Consider the following 20,475-nt stretch of genomic DNA (forward strand, 5'->3'; position numbering starts at 1 on the left):
ATGGGTATATAGGAGTGGGCAGCACGGAGTGAATGGGTTAATGCTTACATTTCCCTCCAAAGCAGACTCCACAATAAATTGCTCAGCAGTTTTGGGCTTAACAACAGTAGGAGCTATGTTGTCAAATTTTGTGCTATCTTCTCCAGGTTCTTCAAGAATCTAGAAACACCAACAGGTAAAGTTATAAAAAGTATATGATATGTAGCTAAAAATAACAATCATCAGATCACGATTAACACACTGATTCAAAATAATCCTTTACCAATTGTTTTGTCTGGCCAGATTCAATGAAAATATATCTGCAGCCTATCCATTCTATTCAATATACTTTAAAGCAGGCCACACACACTTTCTACTATAGCATACAATGAATTTTAAAAATCCGTCTCAACCAGTCGAAAGAGTGTTTCGTCCGGTTTCCAAACGCATCAAAGTTGGTTAGAAAAAAAAAAGACAAATAAAAAATTTCGGCTGCAACTTCTCAGAATTTGGGAATCGGATGAAGCACTCTTCCTCGTGTATAATAATTATATTACTTTAAACATGTTCAGACAGGAAACATGACTTGGTCAATGTTTTGGACAAAACGTTACCCAGTCAGTAGCCTCAAACATCTTGAGGTCCAAGGGATCACCAGTCAGTTCACCATCAATGACTGTCAGTGAATGACAAGTAGCCATTGTAACTAACGTTGGGCTGTGAGCGGGTATGCTGCTAGCATCAGATACCAACGAACTAAACCTGAGAAGTCCACAAGATTGTAGATATTTACAAATTAGAATATAGAAACATTCTCGACTGTAACAACGCTCAAATTTTTAACGCATGAAATTAATGACCTCACCTACGTTGAATTCCGAGTTCGAAGCTGACACCCTGTCTTTGTATAAATTATTATTTTGAATAAAAATAGGTTTTTTGCATTTGAATGGATTAACATCCTAGGCTTAATTGTTAAAGTAAATTCAGTCCCCAAAATACTTTCAAAACGGAGGAAGGGAAAATCTTCCTTAGCATTTAAACCTGAATCAGAGTTCATCAGTTTTCTTACTTTTTTGAAAGCCGCACTGATCCTTCGAGTTGTGAACAAAAAGGAAAGGCAAGCCACCTTTATCTATAACGAATCTGGCAAACAAATATAACCAGAAATAGTAAACCATACCGTGCTGATTCCACAGGTACAACACCAAGAAGGTCCAGTCCATCTTCTGTTAAGGTTCCAGTCTACAATAATAATTATAAGAAAATGTCACATTGTACTTCAGGTATGTTGTGCTTGGCTTCCAGGTAAAAGTGTTAAGGTCATACAATAGGCAAGTTATATTTAACACTTAGTTCAAGGTTCAAGGCTCTATATTAGCTTTGCCAAGAATAACTGTAAGAGAAAAAAAAGCTAGTGTAATCATCGTATCCAAGTTCTGTGGGGGAGGGGACAGACAGAGTGTTGATGGTGCCTTTTCTGGGGAGAGGGGTCAAAACTATTGCATTTTTTTATAATTTTGATTTACTCTATAACTTGAGATAGAGGGTCGAGCCATTATTTTGGAAATTTATCAATTTCTCGAGCAGTTTGAGCAGCTTTGTCTGAGCTATCAAGCCAACTGGGAGCTGGTCATTATGTGAGTTTCTAGAGGCAAAGAGATGTAAGCCATATATATATAAAATTTACAAATTCACAATATGACCAGTTCCCAGCTGGCTTGAAAGCTCAGTTGCTAGAGCACTGCACCAGTATCAAAGAGGTCATGGGTTCAAATCCCATTCAAGCCTGTGAATTTTTTCCAGGCATTCTTCTCACAGCTGCTTAAGTTCCGTAAATAAATGCAACAGTCTGTCATTTATTAATTTTTTCCTCCACAGTTCAAATATATGAATTTCAAATATTGTCCTTCTAAGATTATGACAGGTAGGTTTTTTCAAATTTTGATTTTTAATTGTTTTTCTTTAATTTATAAAAATTAAGCTTATTGTATTAATTTTTTACATTTTTATGCCATTTAAGTGATTCTTTGTTGCTTCAAGTTTGATTCTGAGTTCATTCTGGATGGTTTTCAAAGGATTTAGAGAAATGGAGAAATCAAGGATAGTGGATCCAGCATGGGACTATTCAGAACTAATGATGTTATTCACACAAAATAATTTATAATGTCATTGTTCCATTTTTAGACCTCAAATTTAAAGGGCATTTTTAAACATAATTTAATAGCTTTAATGCTGTCGAAGTTACAAGGGGAGCAGATTCTGCCCCCATCCCATCCCCAGGAACTCATATAATAACTTAGGAGCACAGGGAAACATACCAAGGGTTCAGAGACTTTGCAAGTTAGATTATCTTCATTACTCAAGAATGTGCCAAGAACTAGCAGCATGATTTTATGTTTGTTGTTTCTGCTTACAAAGTGCAAATTAGAGTCTTATTCATAACATGGTACAATATATGTTAACAACCTTGTCAAAGCAGAACAGCTTGAGTTTTCCACAAACATTGATTCTAAATTAAAACATGTACAAAGACCAGGTTAGTATCATTATGAATATATGGGTAGCAGTTTTATCACAAATGACACAAAATAGTTCCTATAACTGGTACATTTAACTGACAAAAATTAATGTATTAATAATTAATACATTATTATTATTAATAATTATTATTATAAATAATAAACTTAGTTTTAAGATTCAAAGACAGACAAACTGTAGTCACATTACAAGTTACAAAAAATTTGACTTTGTGTACCTCGATGGATTTATACAGTAAATCTGTTGTTTTTTTAGCCTCTGAAGAGCGTAGACAGTACCCACTGACATTGCAGCAGGGAGAGCAGGAGGAACTGCTACAGTGATAATATCTAAGGCTTTCAACATGATATGACCAACAGACATCTAAGATAAAGGACACCAACTACTATTAATAAGACAGATATTTCAGTGCCACACATTATTATTATCGGGCAATTTTGCACAGATCTAAATTGTGATGGAGTGAGAAGTATCAGACTTGTCCACCGACTTAGCAACTTCAAGTAACACACTGCAGGTCTAGTTTATTATTTGTCTTGGTCTTGCCATACAAACTATCATGCAGTGCTTCCAAAATGACAAAAATGGCCACTATAATGGTATTAAAACCCTCAAGCTCACAAGCCACATTGCAAACATGTAAGTCGGAAAATCAGAAAATGAATCAGCTACTAACTAGAGGCTATAGTTTTTGAAAAGGAGAAGAAAGAAATGCATGTATTTTAGAGCCAGCTTTTTACAAATAACTCTTCTGTAAAACTTTATTTATTGCATTGCACCTAGTACATGTTAACATGCAAGTAAATGCGTAGGGAGTGCAGTGTATTTAACAGATTGGAAAGGTTTCAAAGACGTTTGCTTCGGTGCAAAATATCACATTATGATACTACTCTTTCAAACCCAGTAAAAAGTGACCCAAAAGGTTAACAATTCTAATGCTCCGGAAGCTGTAGATCATGTCTCTTAATTGATTTTGTTTGCTATGACCAAATGTGACAAACAGATTTTTCCCTAGCAACAGCTTCAAAAGATTGGTAAATGGACCTTAACAGGGTATCAAATCCAAGCCGTTTTACCATGCCTGAGAAACAGCGACCATTAAACTGTCTTCTAATAATCATTGTTCTAGCAAAGCGAAATCAGCAAAATCTAGCAACATGCTTGTTGGATATGAGATGATTATAGATTACAGGCTTTCTATCATCTTATATCCAATGCACACTCATGTCCAGAATGATTGTTAAATAGACCACAGAATTACTGCCGTCAATTTGTTGAATACATTTCTAGACAGACACATGTTAAATTCCATTTAATGTATCACTTTAAAGAAAAGCATCTTACCCCTTGCTTAACAAACGTGTACACACTATATGAAAACCCAGCCAATGCTGAAAAAAATGAATTATAATATTATTAAGTACAAAATATGAAGAAAAAATAAGTGCTGTTTTTGATACTCTGACTTTAATTTTCATTGTTTTCATATTATCTACAACTATTAAACATTATCACATGCCATTACTTGTATCTTTTAAAAAGGCTCTACTTAGCAAGCTACTAAGCAGAGAGCTCATGTTAGCATATATACATGCATGCCATTATAACAGCAAAAATTAATGAATGGATATAAAACACATCTGCTAGATTATGAAGGATTCACAGTGACTTAATTAAGCATTGAAAAGAGTTAAGAATGCACACATTTGTACACAATATTCTCTAAGAATCATAAATGGCCTATAATAGCAAAATAAATGTTTTAATCTGTTACATGTACAGTCACACCTGTATATAACGGCCCTGTATTAAGCGGCCACCCTCTATTAAGCGGCCAGTGTTTAAAGTCCCGATTTTTCACGCATACAAACGCTGTATTTGGTACCTGTATTAGGCAGCCACCTCTATTAAGCGGCCGCGGCCACCCTGTAGCAGTCCCATGTTTGTCTTTCTTTGTTATTTTTTCCTGTATTAAGCGGCCACCCTTGAATGGAAAAGCCATATGCACAGTACCATGGATAACAGGAATTGTCGCTGGGAGTGCCGACAGTCAACGACTTGCTCTACAAACAAAAGTTTCGAATCCCAAGGTGCCAAACGCACGTGTCCCACTTGTTTAAGTCGCTGTAATTCTTACCCTATTCCTATTTTAATTGGAAGAATTTTGGTTATATACTGTGTTACTTTTAACTAGCAACATTACCGTTATAACTCCACTTCGATCGTAACAACTATGAAATGGCGGAATGAGATATTTTGATGTGAACTGCAAGTCACATAAGTAAGTGAGTTAGAAATACAGTACTGTACACCGTACAAGAGTAGAGGAAAATTTATTGCACAGTGCTTTTACACAGTGTTACGTATATTATACCATTAAGTTACAAGTTGGCACTGAACTTTGTTTAAAGTATTGATCTCTTGAAAGAGTGTTGATTGTCCTGTTGTTTCCTTGCATGAAATGTTTTTGTATGATACACCATTAAAATTGACATTAGACAACGCCCAGTGAGTATTTTTAGTGATCCTGTATTAAGCGGCCAGTTCCTCAAGTCCCGAGGGTGGCCGTTATATACAGGTTCGACTGTACTTCATTAAAATATATATTTACAAAATTCAACAATTTTGAGACTCCACACAAAAGTTATTGGAAATGCAAAATGCTGCTAACGTTCACGTTTAACACATAACAAAGAAAGTACAAAGTCTGATTGATGCTTGTTTCAAGGGTTGCCTTCGTTATCTCAACACTACCTTATTAAGTCACATTTCCTACAACATCATCTTATAAGTATTAAACAATTTTAATTTTCACTTGACTGTGACACTAGTGACACTGGCAAAACATTCATTTGGTATTTAAACTAAACAATAAGATTGCCTAAGCGGAGTGAGAGAAACATTTTCTATTAACACGTACATTTACAGATGTATTAGGAATATCTTACCAATTATTGACATGAAGCCAATAAAACGCATGGAGTCTCTGAAGAACTTAAAGCCCACAGGTTTAGGATTCAAAATAGAGCGAATTAAGCCACCTTTGGTTGTAGAAAACCCTACAGAAACAACATTCAAAGAGATATGAAGGAAAATAATAAAGATTGAGAACTCCCTCCAGATTATTATTATTATTATAAATTATAAATTATTATCATTATTATTATCATCATCATTTTATGCTTTTAATCGCTTTTAAAAAACTTTCCCATGTTTCAAAATTTTACCTAATATATGTTAATTTTCTATTGCATTCTTAGAACTTGAAAATGACCTCAGAGGGGTTGAAATGTCGTTCCTTTTTATCGCTAGTTTTTATCATTAAATGCTTCTGATCATTATAATTCTTACAAGTAAACTGGCCAACAGCAATATACAGTATATATTTTAATTTTCATAACATCAATGTACTGGTTGCTAATAATTAAATAAATTTAAAAAAACCCAATATTACCATGGGCAATAGGAAACGTGGGTTTCGACTAAATAAATATTACATTTATCTCAAATATAGTTGAATTACTCACAATAAAGTAGTCTTCAGGCTTTTCTGGTCGTTTCTCCCCATTTATTTCTTGTAGAACAGACCTAACATTCTTTATCGCCAGCAAAAGCTTTCGTTAAGTCTTGGTAACCGTGCCGTGTTTATTGAAACCCTAGGCGCGGCCGCTAAGCGCGTGAGCGTTAACACTAAAAAGTGACTGGGGGGGGATTATGAGTTAACGCTCGCGAGCTCAGTGGCCGCGCCTGGGATTTCAATAGGACGAACGGTTACCAAGACCGAACGAATGCTGAATTTGTTTTGAGTCAAACGGTGCGTTGTTACTTGCTAATCAGGGCTATTTTACAAGAAATAAATTGGGAGAAACGACCAGAAAAGACTAAAGACTACTTTATTGTGAGTAATTCAACTATATTTGAGATAAATGTAACATTTATTTAGTCGAAACCCATGTTTCCTATTGCCCATGATATTACTTACCAGTCCTAACAACCACTGCAAGGACTCTAGCATTGCCATAATAACGGGTTTGAATGACTTTTGTACCGCTAAACAGAGTGTGTTTCTTGTGTCTTTCAGGGTTATACGGTTTTTCTCTTTCTTCTGCAGGACAACTTGATGACCTCTTGGAATGTGGTAAAGGAGTCTTGGTTATTGGGACACTTTCACCTGCAATATCGTATTAGTTCCTGCCTTATTAGGGTGCATATATGAAGCAGTGAGACACTTGTACTAACGTCTTGTACGTCATCTCCATCAAATACAGCTGATTCGTCTTCCAGCATAAATTGATGTTCTAATATTATATATTTATTGTATTTCTCAGAACAAATCAAATTTCATGTCATTCATGGCTAGGTTATTGATTATCATTATTACACTGTCAACTGCGTTGCCATCAGTGAGTAACGGGCAAATTAATTGGATGTCCTGACATAGCCCTGACTCAGTCTAATGTTTATTAGGATATGGGAGGAAAGAGTTAAAACTTTAATTTATAATATAACTTTGACGACGTAACTTGAGGTCAAAAGACCAATAAAACCACTCACTGAATAACCATCCAGAGTGTCATCATGCCCTATTCACTGAGGCACTGGAAGAATATAGTTTGGTTTGTGGATATATGTTAGCAAGGAAAATGTTGAAGTCATGACGTCACTAGAAACATGACATGAATATTTCACAGGACAGGACATGTATGTAAACTTCATACTATAACACCGACCTGTTAACATACTCTCATTGACAATACAGTTGCCACTAATAAGTACAGCATCACATTGAATCATGGCTCCTTTAGGAGGAATGACCAGCACATCTCCAGGAACAAGATCTTCAGATGATATATCCACTTGAACTGCAATATATTATTATTATTATTAAGAGAAATTAATTTTATTAAGTGAAAACCCACTAATTAAAAGCATAGGTAACATGGTAGACAGGATCAACTCACCTGCATTATGCCACAGTACAGTTACTCTTTCTGACACTGCCACCATGTTCCTTAACGTCAAAAGGTGCTGTCAAGGAAAATACAATAAAAATCCACATTATGATCATAACACATCTATATGATTGTGAAAGTACCCTTAAAGACTATTTTTACACTTGTCATGCACCAAAGAACAAAATGTTGTCAGTAATAATTAAATACAATGAAAAGGAAAAAGAAAATGACAATGTGTAACTTACACTAGAAAAAAAGCTTGTCTCTGTGAAAGGGTCATGAAGGTCACACATCCCAAGTAAGAATCAAATTAGGGAGGAACTTAAAGGGGAAGTATCACGCAAATTTGCTGTCATTTCAAAACCCCAAAATGTTTGTCTGTCAGCAGATACAACAATGAAAATAATTGTCAAGTTTGTTATAAATTATCACCCCAGTGCAATAAAACTGTCAATTAGTGCCTCTGGCCAGAGACAGAGTAGGCCAGTATGGATTGAAACTTGAAAAATGTTAGGCTAATGTTTTTCAAGTTGTCACATTTTTGTTTCCAAAATACGCTAGAACACTCTATCACAAGTTGTTCCTTTCAAGAATTCAGTTGATTTCTATCCTCTCGTCATTCTAAAATTATTTGGTAGCTGATTGAAGGTCTTATTTCAGCATTTTTAACAAAAGATATCAAAAACCCCCATGATACTTCCCTTTTAAAATATAAGCATGCCAGCCACTCAGGTAATTAGTCCCAGGGGGGGGGGGGGGGGGGGGTAACTCGGGTATAAACGTGACGGGGGGGTCTGACGGAGCCTAATACTTTGCACCCAAAAAAATACATGGACGTTATATTGTGCACCCAAAAACATACAAGACTGGAAATTTTAGAAATTTTACAATTTTAGACCCAAAAAAATACGTCGGACCCTCCCCTCCCCCCCCCCCCCGTCACGTTTATACCCGAGTATCCCCCCTGGGTAATTAGTCCCATGCAGCTAATAATAAAGTGATCTTTTCTATTTAAAATGTAGCGACAACCAGTCAGACTGTACAAGGTACTTGCAATTTAAGATTAAGCATTTCTTTTTTCAAGCATTTGGAGTAGGTCTTAAATACTTGTAACAAAAGTTAATACAAGAGACAAGAGTCTTAATATTATTGTCTCTACTTAGTAAATGGGACGACATTGGCAAAAAGCATGATTGTGCAACAGAGTTCTAACTGATTGCAGTAAGCTGAAATTGCAATTCATACTAAAAGCAATCCATCTCCTCTTAATCATTGCTGTTTCAAACAGTAAAGAACAATCAATTTTGTCTTGCCAAAGATAACATTTCACAAGTACAGTGTATGTAAAATTTCATATGATAGCAGCTGGAGTCCACTCAAAATTATAAAGTCAACCATATTTGTCACTGGTTAGGATTTTCAGCTTCTTGAACGAGAACAGAAAGATGCACACACTTAAAATTAATTTAGTCTGTGATGAAAATGTTGTGGTCCAATTTTATCCTAATCCTTGTTGTGTGTGTGTTTACATTTTATTTTCCATTGTTTCAAACTCATTATCATTCATTACCATGATACCCATGAACAGTTCACAAATGTAAAATTTAAAGCAAAGATAAACTTGAATGAACAACAGCAAATACTTTCATTTTGACATGTATACTCACCATTCTTGTTTGATATACAGTGATGATGATAGAAACCAAAGAGACGATTAAAATGGCCACGGCATAATAATAATACTCATCAAATGACCACAAGATGATGCTACAAAACTGGAACACATAAAATGGATCTGCCACCTGGAAAGGAAAAAGCAATTGAATACAGATTATTATTGAATCATGCAGTCTTTTGTACACCTCACTGACTCAGGTATGTTTAAAGGGTCATGGTAACTACCTTCTTTGAATTTCCACTAAATTTTGTTGTTCAGTGTGACAGTGCCTGGAAAGTGGTTGCTGCTCACATCGATCATTGCTATGTATATCATTCGCGTTCAGCTGGTTGACATGCACATAGGACCCACCTGACCCTCATGCACTCTCCCCCTACACTCATCAAGATACTTGGCCCTGAATGACTTCTTTTGATTACTGTAGTGCTAACGAGGTCTTTTGTTACATTTGACACAGAAAGAACACCCTCCTAATAATAATAGACCCTTGTTACTCCGCAGCTCAGCCATGTTGAGTTTCAAGTGAATAAAATGTTTCATTTTTGCACGGCAAGTCTCGCACTGAATTCGCATCTGCATGGGCAAGGCTTGCCGTGCAAAAACAAAGCATTAATTTTGTTTACCTGAGACTCAATATAAACATGGCACCTTGTGACAAAGGTCTATTGTGTGTGGAGTCCAGATTGTATGGGAAAATGAATGGATCTTGGGATGCCTATCTGGCATTTCTCGCATATTTCGCAGGGGCAGGTGACATCATCACCAACTTGGCAAAGGAGAGAGAGCCTAGGATTGACATCATCCAATGCACTCCCTGATCTTTGATTATTGCTAGTTGATTGTGACTAACATGAGGGAACGTTACATTGTCTTGTATGATGGAGTGAAACACAGCTTGACATAAAAGAACTGCAGCAATAGGCCATTTTACAGTTGTGTGCTTAGTGACCTTGCCTTGGATTGGAAGAGAGGCTGGGGCAACCTTGTTTTGATACAAACCTCACTGCTTTACATATGTAAATGAAAACTAGTTAACATAACAAGAGCATGATCTACATATGAAAAGCAGTGCTCAAGGTGTGTATCAAGACAAGGTCACCCCAGCCTCGCTAACAATCCAAGGCCAGGTCACTTAGCACACAACTGTAAAACGGGCTGTTATTATAAGTGATTAATGATTATTAGCACTATGATGGTATTTTTAATATGTAGATTGATCAAATTTGAAGTCACAGGTAAACATTTTATAATAAAATAAGTGATTCACCATAAAACTCTCTGGTTGGCCATATATTTATAAATAATAAAATAACATTGATTAAAATAATATTGAACAAAATCTATATTTATTAAATATGTTACTGTCCCATAGGTACATAATATATGCTGCTGTTCTACTACTGGACTACTACTATATTGAAATGATCACCAGTGTAGCAGTATAATTAAACTACCTCCTTTTCTTGCAAGACCTTGTAGCTTAACCCTCTACTGCACTGCACAGTATTCTATTAAGTTACTAGTATGTAATTTTGTTACCTCTTCAAGGAAAAGTCTCCCGTATGACTTGACGTCAACATCAATAACATTTGGACCATACTGCTTCTGTCTTTAAACAAGAAACATTGTTTTGGTTCAACTGCTGATCAGTTAAGAAAGTGGCAGAAAGTTTCTTTAATCAATGATGGAATACAATAAAGCAAAACCCTAGAGTAAATGGAAAATTACATTGATTTGACACTCAACCGAAAACAGCTCTACACCATAATTTTAGTTTTCACACATACAGCAAAACATAACACAGGTCTTGTCAAAAAATTAAAAGTCAAAATTTTAGAAGCAATATATGAAGCTAAACTGGAAATTCCTGGGGGGAGGGAGGGTGCAAAACAAAACACCTTCCGTGGGGGGAGTATGGAGATTTTCTGGAACTGCATGTAATTAAAGGAGCACTGTCCCAGCGATTTTGCTGTATAATTTTAATCAAAGCTACTCAAATATTTAACATCATAGAACCTTTTCTCTAACATGAAATTGTTCAAAGAGCACCGGGTGGAAAATATAAACTGACTTCTCCAATGAAGACCAAGCTATAAACAAGTTTTTAACAATTTCTCCAAAATACACAGGAAGAACTTGAAAAAATTGATGTAATCCATTTCCATCCAAGCGATCCGCAGCAAAAGATAATAAAATACTGCTTAGTATGTATACTTGTAGGCTCGTTGTTGACATAACTGAATCATTATTTTAACATTTCCATTGATACAAATGTTTTTCGCTGTTCAAAGGCACGCTAAAGATCAGTGACACTGCCTCTTTAACAGTTTACAATGAACTCATAAAACTTTCAAGGACCACATTTCCACATGCATTTAATTAGTGATTACTTACACTAAATAATTAAATTAACATAAGAACAATATACCATATTAATTAGAGTTGATGTTCTTGGACATAAAAAATGTTTTTGGTCCGACTCAGGCTCATTTTACTGCGAGGGCTAAAATGAGTTCTGAGAAGGGCCAAAAACATATTTACGTCCAAGAACATCAACTCTATTACTACAATTACTATTTTAAAGGGCATTCAGAAAAGGAGTGCTAAAAATACTTTAGAATTAGTGCCAGCACTACTTCAGACATAAATACCTGTTTTGTACGTCCTCCAACTGCAAACCAGATGAGCCATGATAAAAACTCATGGGAAACATACCAACATCAAGGCCCCTAATCACAAAAACACAAAGCTACATGCTTCAAAGGAAACTACAGCTACTCTCTATTTAGTTTCAAAGTTACTAAATTAAATTCTAATAAGCAGGTTTAAGTTTGGGGGCAAAAAAGCTTGCTTCATTTTAATCACTTCTAACATACTCTGAAAACTTTTATACAAAAACATCAAATTGCAGAATTTATACTGAGAAACACCCAAGAAGGGGATGTCATGGGGTAGGCATTATCCTACACTTTTATTGTGAGGACAATTTTGACTTTCATTAATAGTAATTAATATCACATGCTTAATTTAGATAACCAAGACTTTTCAAACATTTATTAAGTTTTCAATTTGAAAGAGATACGAACCTCATTAATTCAAATTTCTGTTGCTCTTCATTCCACACATATCTAAGGTGTCTGTGGCAAAAGTATTTACATTGTGAAACCTGTGTGGGACAAGTGACATAAAAATAAAAATCATGATACTAAAATGTTAAAGATAGAGTTTGGTTGAAGCACCAAGCCTCCATTGTACTGTTTTGAATAGTATTTTGAAGACTGATTTCCTCAATAATGCAATTATTATTATTTCAACCACAACTAACAGCATCTAATATTCACATGTTAATTACTTTCACTAAAAAATGACAATGCGTGATCATGAAAGCAAACATCTAATCGCAACATATTTCAGTCAACCACAGCCACACCACCATGCTAAATTTTCTTGGCTGCTTTCAAAAATATAACTGAGTGAAGAGATGTTTCTGTGAAACTTCAAAACAGAGCAGAAATACATTTCAATTCATTATTTCATGCTTATTTATATATTATACTAAAGTAAATAATATTTTAATAATAACAGAGGGTAGAAAGAAAGGAGTCTAAAAAAGAATACGATACATACACTGTAATATTTATGTAATTATGTATTTCAATTCATCTTTCTCACCATCCCCTTTGTAATAATTAATCTGACCAATTATTGTTCTGGTTGCCATTTCTGCACCCCCATTCAAAAATAAAGCTAATATCTTGATAAGAAAACAATGGCTGTAGTCACATAAGAGAGTGACCAGTGACATTTATGCACTTCAAATTCTTACATTGCTAGGGTTTGAAATCTACCCTGCAAGCAGAGCATTTTTTACCAAGTTTTTTGGCATGTACAAAGTTGATCGGGTCTCTGGTTTTTAGCGTAATTGGCTTGTTAAGCATCCGTTTCTCTCGAGGACACAAAACAAGCCAACTACGCAAAATACCAGAGATACAAACAATTTCATACATGCTGAAAAAACTTACAAGAAAGAAATACTCTGCTAGCAGGGTATACTGCATTACCAACAAAACAGTAGAATGTGAGGTAAACACCAATGTTGACTCTCAAATATATGACCACACCCTGTATTCTTCCAAAATAATACTGACCACTTACCCTACAAGTATGTGTATTGGCCACATTGATAAGTCTCTAAAAAATTCAATTCAATATTAATTATTAATCAAATTAAGACAGATCAGAAGCACGATTGTCATCACAATTTATCAATCAACACCAAGGGTTCTCCCTACATGGCTAAGGCCCTAGTTATCCACACTAATATGTTTTCAAAAGTGTCCGTTTTCAACTTGGTTTCATCGTTGTGAACATTTAGTGTGGATAGGTGAAAACAACCTTGGATTGTGCATGTGTTAACAACACGAGACCATCCACCATGGCCGGATAGATTTGGACTGGAACTGATGGCATGTGCCGCTATTTATGTCACCATTTTCGAAAGTCTTTGTTTTCACCTGTTCACGATAAAAACAAAGCGATTACAAAAGTCTCCATTTTTATTCTTGGTGTTTTCAGGCATTTTAGTGTGGACTATATGCAAAAACGCATCAAAAAGTATGCGTTTTCAAACAAAAACGCATTAGTGTGGATGGGGCCTCAAAGTTGATGCATTCATGTGATAAATGTCAGTCAATGTTACTTAACCTTGAAAGTACTTAATAAATAAACCAGCAGCTTTTATCAGTCTAAGAAAATCAAAATAATGTGGGATAGTGCAGTGAACAGGTCTACTGGAATTAGGCCTTTAGCAGTATTCTTATTCCTCTTGTCTGGTGAAAACTCACAAACATAAAAATAATAAGGAAAGAAACTGATGGTAAATTTTTAATTTCAAGCTCAGTAACAAAATGACAAACACATATAAATATTATGTCATCATGTTATAAGAGAAAAAGATGATAACAAGGACTTCAACTTTGTGACACATTTGTCACAATATAAAATACTCTGTTACATTTCATTCAGGTACCACTAATTTTCCATTTATAATAACCTCACAGGACACTTGCTGATCTAGCAGTACACAGGGCAAGTGTTACTAACATGAAACTTGTAAATGGCCTTTGGAATTCTCCAGAAGTCTCCAAGTATCTCAGTGCTGGATTAGAACACCCAGTCAGTGTACAATTAACTTACAATAGAATGAATGTTAAATGGAGGGTTAATTTAATTGGTATCAATTTCAGTCATGTCATTTTTGTCACATTTTTTAAGTGCAACTTTTGTCATGATCAAGTTGTAGTATCAAATCACTTGTATGCTAGAGGCAATTTCAGCATCATATATATATTTGTTGCCAAAACATTGCAGGGGTTGCAAACCTACTCGAAACTTGACGCAAATATCCAGGGTTTCTCAGAAAATGCACAGGGATGTTGCGCTAAAATTGCAGCTGGTTAATGCATGCAATTTGAAGTCATATCCTTGCACGAGGAAAAAATTCAGTTGGGTGTGACAATAGTTGCATCAAAAATTGCATGTGTAAACAGGTAATCATTTTTGCTCAGTTGTTAAATAAACAAAAACTGCAAGATGAATGAAGTGAAGTGAAGTGTGACATCACAAATAATTTGAATAAAACTCATTAAATCATTTGATTAATGATTCTGCTGAGAATGCTGAAAGACTTGATGATTCCTTTGTCGAAATTCAAATGTTTCATTGTTTCAAAGAGCTTTCAAGAACATTTAACTTGTACTCTTAGTACAAACGGAGATTGATAGGTTTAAACACTTCATGCAGTATAAAGCGCATCAGTTGTTGTTAGTAACATTCATTTGGTTATTGCTGTTGCAAGATTAATATTTTACTGTATAATTTGAGTAGAAAACACAAAATAATCATTGATATCATTTGCTATTAATAGTAACTGTTTTCACATCAACATTTGCAAATACATGTAGGCATAACTCCTTTAAAGTAACAAATATTTACGGTAAGTATTTTTGTGAATGCCTAAGTTGCTTAATTAGCTGTGCAAAAATTGGTAACAAATGGGTAACTATGGTAACACACCAACCTCAGTCTCTCCAGTATATTCAGGAGCCTCCTCATCCAAGTCAACAAATACTGATGATCCACTGAGACAAACAAACAAAACACTTTTTTATAGAAGCAGACATCAAAATATTACAGTATTCTCTTGGTGTATTAATATTCAATAATATAAATTAGTGCTACAGTGTAGTTACTGACAGATATTATTACCGGGCAAATAATTATAATGTCAACTCTACAATATTACACTGTACAGGCTGACATCTTGAGAAAGTTCTAAGCTCAGTATAGGGTTGCAAGGCTTGTAACTTGGTCTGAGGGAGGCGGCATGGGCTAATGGTTAGGGCAGCTGACTTGTAATACAGAGGGCCTGGGTTCAAGTCCCACCCTGATCACTTGGATTTGTTTCACGCTAGCGCTGTTTTCAAATTAATCCTAGACCACGCTTTGTAAATATCCAACAGGTTTGCCTCCCACTAGTTGGGATGTTTAACAAATTAATGTTCTGTTCAGTTTGTATTATTATTAAATTTGTAGTTTGGGGTTTTCCTTGTGGATTGACAGCCTTGAATCATTGGTTAAAGAACAATCCAGAAATAATTGGACCATATACAGTGTAATCTTTGTTGTACAGTTCACAGTTATGTACCTTAATTTATCCAAACTAATATGTTCCACCTTTTCTACAGACCAATCCCCATATGAACTCTGCAAATCAAAAATGAAAGACAAACTTTCATTGTATCTTTTTTTTTCGAACAAATACAAATTTACTGTATGGAGAGAGGTCTGAAAAAGACAACCATGAAACTAAAAATGTCCTACAAACCAAGATTACATTAACCTAAATCCTCAGACTAAGAACATTTCAAGGGTTTTATACAACTTTATCACAACTGACTATTTTTGGTATGAAATCTGAATTTTGTTGTTTGATATGGTTTGACCATTCTTTTTCTCCAAAACTTGTCAGTGTCTCATGAATTCTACCCATTCTCTACCGGAAATAGAGAGATTCCATTTTTTCTTCAATTTGGAAGGAAAATGAACAGATGCTAACACAAAAAAATACTACATTAACTGTACCAATAACAAAGTGAAGAATCTGGACTCAATTTGTTGTCAGATGAGTATTAATAATTAGATTTTATGGACAGATCAGTAAAATATTGTTAATGGAACATGACTCGCGTGCATTACTCGTTCTCAGTGAGCCATTCATGGCAGGTTGTTTTCAATAGAGCTACCGTGTAGTCTTGCTTCCAAGGTCAGCAAAATCAATAGTTTCGTTGAGGCTTAGCCCACAACATTATGGCTTTGTTGTCCTTAGCTTATAAGTAATTGTAACATTTCTTTGCATTGGCCGAAAGTATTAAGGCCTCATTCATAACTTGTTAAGTGCATGTGTAAAGCCAAGCTGCTGTATATATAGTACAGCTTAAACTACTGGCTAAGTAAGCAGACACTGTCTAGCTATAAAAGCCCAAGCAAACTGCTCAAGGTTCAATTTGCAGTTCTGTTGCGCAGTGTAATCAGTATTTGCGGTCAATTTGTCAAACGTTTTTTCAAACAGTCTGTGGACAACAACAAGATGTGTTTGACAAAGGGGACAGATGAGTCAAAGATTTTCATGTTTAAATCAACTTCTTCTCTATCCAGACAACTGACGTAGGTTTTGGTGAACCCTGACACTCTGTTTATTTTTTAAGCCTTGTAAATACTCACCTTCAAGAGTATACAGGTAGCCTTATTCAAAGAACAAGGAGAACACTTCATCTTAAGAGCCCAGTCTGGACGCCAGTAAGAGACAAGAAGGAGAAATCCCCCAGTGCAACATGCCAACATGTAATACACAACAGACTGAAACAGATTGAAACATCTAACAATGACATGCCTGATTAACAACTAGATTCCATGTTGCTGTGTGTCTGTAAGTGGCTGTGCCCTCTTCCTTAGTAATTTTTCTTTCTTGAATTTATGTAACACTGTATAATTTCTGGGCACGAATTAAGATTGTTGTTGTTGTTGTGTCTGTTCAGATAGATCACAGATGACGTCAAAATGTGATAAGAACAAAAAAGTGGCACACGAGGTGCACCCGAGTGTGTCACTGATGTTCTTTAACCACATTTTGACATCTGTTACTGAACAAACGCCAGCACCATAGAATCTATTTGTATTATAATAAAGATTGAAGCAAAAGTTATTAATGGTGACGTGATCTATGTGTCTGTCCTCCAATAGATCATAAGAACCAATCAAAATGCATGCAGAATTCAGCTTATTATTTAACTAACTAGTGAATGCATGCTTAATTTTAGAGATTTTTTAACTTTCATCCTATCAGCAACATCCTTACAACAAAACCTGATTTTCTTGTTTGTTTGTTTTTGGGTTTTTTTTTTTTTGTTTTCATTACAGTGGTGTAAATTACAGGGAACTGAATAATTATTCAGCCTAGTGGGCAATTTTTCAGTGATCTGTCGTGAAAGGGACACACTTAAATATTAACATACACTCCCTGGACTACTAACGATCCAGCAATCATAATGATGTTCAAAATTCTAACTCAAAGTTGAGTTTCTTGTAGACTACATCAAGTAATCTTTTAGCTTTCTCAAGGACATTAAATGTATGTACATCAAGCAAAATGTGAACACTCATAAAAATTACTTCACATGATAAGATCCAATGCACAGGGGGCAAGGGATAATAAGAGACTAGAGACAAAAGCCAGGGTATTTCATTTAAATATGCATCACTTTCACAATGCAAAATTCCAATTGACTCTTTCATGGAGCACGTTTGATAATCTGTAAACAACATGCTAGGGCTCTACAGTGTGCTACTTTGCACAACACCAAAGAAGCAAATAAGTTTTCCTTCTTTTCAGTGTTTACATTAATTTAAAACCCAAGTAGGGAAAATTTATAATCACTGACTCTAAGAAGGTAAACATAATACTTTATATTTCTTTAGGTGGGCAAAATTTTAAAATGCTTGTTAAGTATCAGACTACTCATAGCCAATGTCTCCTGATATCACAATGTAATTTTGATCTCTATGACCAAGGAGTTTGCAAATACATAATACATGGACCAGTTGTTTTACTGGCTACATATATCAAATCTACTTTATGAAAAGTTAGAATGGTTCAGCCATGATAGGATTAGAATGACAGTCTTTGTCACGCTACTTACTGTAGATTATATTTCTTAGTCTGGACTTACCTTCCAGAAGTTACAATGATATCCAAAGCAAACCTAAATATCAAAGAAATTAAAAATACAAGAAAGACTGACTGAACATAATAAATAAATTATACAGTCATGTATCTAAAATAATTTGGCATATGTAAAAAACAGACTACAAACTGAAGCTAACCTAGGGATAATATTATCTCAAATAATGTAGTGATACGCTAGTCAGAGCTAGTATGCCTGACATCTTAGGATTACTAGGTACTTTCTGGTATTCAGCATTCTGGTTGTTATATAGAGCTTTGGACCAACATTCACTCAGAAGCCCTTCAGAGCAACCAAAACCATGCTGAGTATATTCTGACACTGGGGTTAGTCACAGCCAAGTTAAATACCTCTCCTGGGTTTCTTCACATCAGCAACAAGATAACCATTCATATGTGGTCATCCAAGCAATTTGAAGATTGAACCATTTTCACATGTCAAAGATTTTAAGGCCCTCGGGTGTTGGTCCAGAAGGGACGTGAACATCTATAGTCATTCCGGCATCCTATCAACTGAGCCTATCAAGTTGCACTAATATTAAGGGTAAGAACTTGGATAATTTCAGATGCCATACATTGATATCAATTTATAAATTGATGAGTATTGAATTCAACTGGTCGGGAATCGACAACAACCAAACACAACTGTTTCTCTTTATCGATTGATAAATATTGATTTATTAATATCGGTTTATCAAAATAATGTTCATGTCTGGAAAGTATTCACAAAGGAGCTGTCCTATTGGTTAACTTCAGTTAAATGATCAGTGAATCAAAGGGAAATCAAATTCACTTTAAAATTTAACATTTATTTTATTAAGCATAAATTAACTTGCATTACCAACACTAATTATTTTTAGTATACAGTACATTTAAATTTGCACGTATACCTTTAAATGAACTCACTGACTCGTTCTGTCTAAATATTATGTGGCCAAATAAAATACTACCACTACTGCTTAAATCATTCTGTTCCCCACGACACACTATCACATCAACTACACCCAATTGGAATTTCAGGATCCAAGATTGGCTGACGAGTTACCTAACTGATAGATGCCAGTTTAATGAGGTAAATAACTGCAAGGGACACACACTGAGTATGTACGCTGTGGTGTCCCCCAAGGCTCAATTCTTGGCCTTTGGCTATATAACATTATTGTGAATGATCTTCTCTTGACCAAATTATTTCACAAGAAATCTACTCATACAGTACGCAGACGATACCACAGTCTACTGAAATGGGCCAAACATCGATCTAGTAAAAAAAAAGCATGAATTTCTCATGTGAAGCTGAATCGCCTTACAATTTATTCACTTTGTTGGACCCATATGCATACCTTCATTGTATTTTGGACTGGCTACATCAACCTTGTCAATTCTACAACCTGCCTAGGTGTTAAAAATAGACAGTAGGCTCTCCTGCGTAATAAGCATACCAGAGTTTCGCCATCCTCATCCACTATCAAGCATCTTTCCATGTTTGATGATGGAACTGTAAACCTTACACATTCCTTCGAATAAAGATGAAGCTGACGAGAAAAGACTGCAGTCTTGTGTTCAAGTACATCTTCATAATGTTTTCACAGAGATACTTCCCCTGGCTAGTAGAGGTAGACTAGTCACATACATAATATTCTGTGCCGACCGACGAAGCAGAATTTTTGTTAACTTTAAGTCTCCAAGTCGTTTCTGGGTTAGCATTCCATGTATGACCCCCTAACAGTAACCACTTCGTAGCGCCTAGTACCCAGGGCCCACGTCAAAATCTCCGCAAATGATCTCCAAAAAAAGTTGTTTTCATTTGTCGTGATTTGTTTCAACTATCTTTAATAAGATGTAAGCTCTAACATAATAAAGAGCTCAGGTTGCCTATTAGCTCTAAAACTGAACGCCTGCGGGTCATTGTGAGCAACGCAGTCATAAAGGTTTTACTTTTAATGCAACCGGTGCGCGTAATAGGGAATTATAAGGATTTGCATGGGAAAAAAACGTTTCCTACTTGAAGGTAAAATACGAAC

General features: G+C 35.3%; 1 protein-coding gene across 2 annotated transcripts in view; it reads right to left on the minus strand.

Moving 5' to 3' along the window:
* Positions 1-20,141, minus strand: part of LOC146489597 (polyamine-transporting ATPase 13A3-like) — a 33,841-nt gene extending 13,700 nt beyond the window's left edge. Inside the window, exons 1-20 of one of the 2 annotated variants that reach the window (XM_085103370.1) lie at positions 19,894-20,141; positions 18,441-18,473; positions 16,936-17,070; positions 15,860-15,918; positions 15,233-15,293; positions 13,309-13,344; positions 12,240-12,319; positions 11,805-11,882; positions 10,693-10,762; positions 9,143-9,277; positions 7,482-7,548; positions 7,251-7,382; positions 6,503-6,691; positions 5,469-5,579; positions 3,865-3,911; positions 2,738-2,883; positions 2,449-2,491; positions 1,163-1,224; positions 594-741; positions 49-159 (exon numbers count right to left, since the gene is read on the minus strand). In XM_085103370.1, the coding sequence (XP_084959496.1) occupies positions 49-159; positions 594-741; positions 1,163-1,224; positions 2,449-2,491; positions 2,738-2,883; positions 3,865-3,911; positions 5,469-5,579; positions 6,503-6,691; positions 7,251-7,382; positions 7,482-7,548; positions 9,143-9,277; positions 10,693-10,762; positions 11,805-11,882; positions 12,240-12,319; positions 13,309-13,344; positions 15,233-15,293; positions 15,860-15,918; positions 16,936-17,070; positions 18,441-18,473; positions 19,894-19,935 (1,785 nt within the window). In that variant the 5' untranslated portion in view covers positions 19,936-20,141. Of the gene's footprint in view, positions 1-48; positions 160-593; positions 742-1,162; positions 1,225-2,448; positions 2,492-2,737; positions 2,884-3,864; positions 3,912-5,468; positions 5,580-6,502; positions 6,692-7,250; positions 7,383-7,481; positions 7,549-9,142; positions 9,278-10,692; positions 10,763-11,804; positions 11,883-12,239; positions 12,320-13,308; positions 13,345-15,232; positions 15,294-15,859; positions 15,919-16,935; positions 17,071-18,440; positions 18,474-19,794 lie in introns of both variants that reach the window. The other variant, XM_085103377.1, reaches the window with a different exon arrangement.
* Between the last annotated feature and the right edge of the window lie 334 nt (positions 20,142-20,475).

This window comes from Pavona decussata, unplaced genomic scaffold, assembly GCF_977016875.1.
Source record: "Pavona decussata unplaced genomic scaffold, jaPavDecu1.1 SCAFFOLD_4, whole genome shotgun sequence".
Lineage (NCBI taxonomy): Eukaryota > Metazoa > Cnidaria > Anthozoa > Scleractinia > Agariciidae > Pavona > Pavona decussata.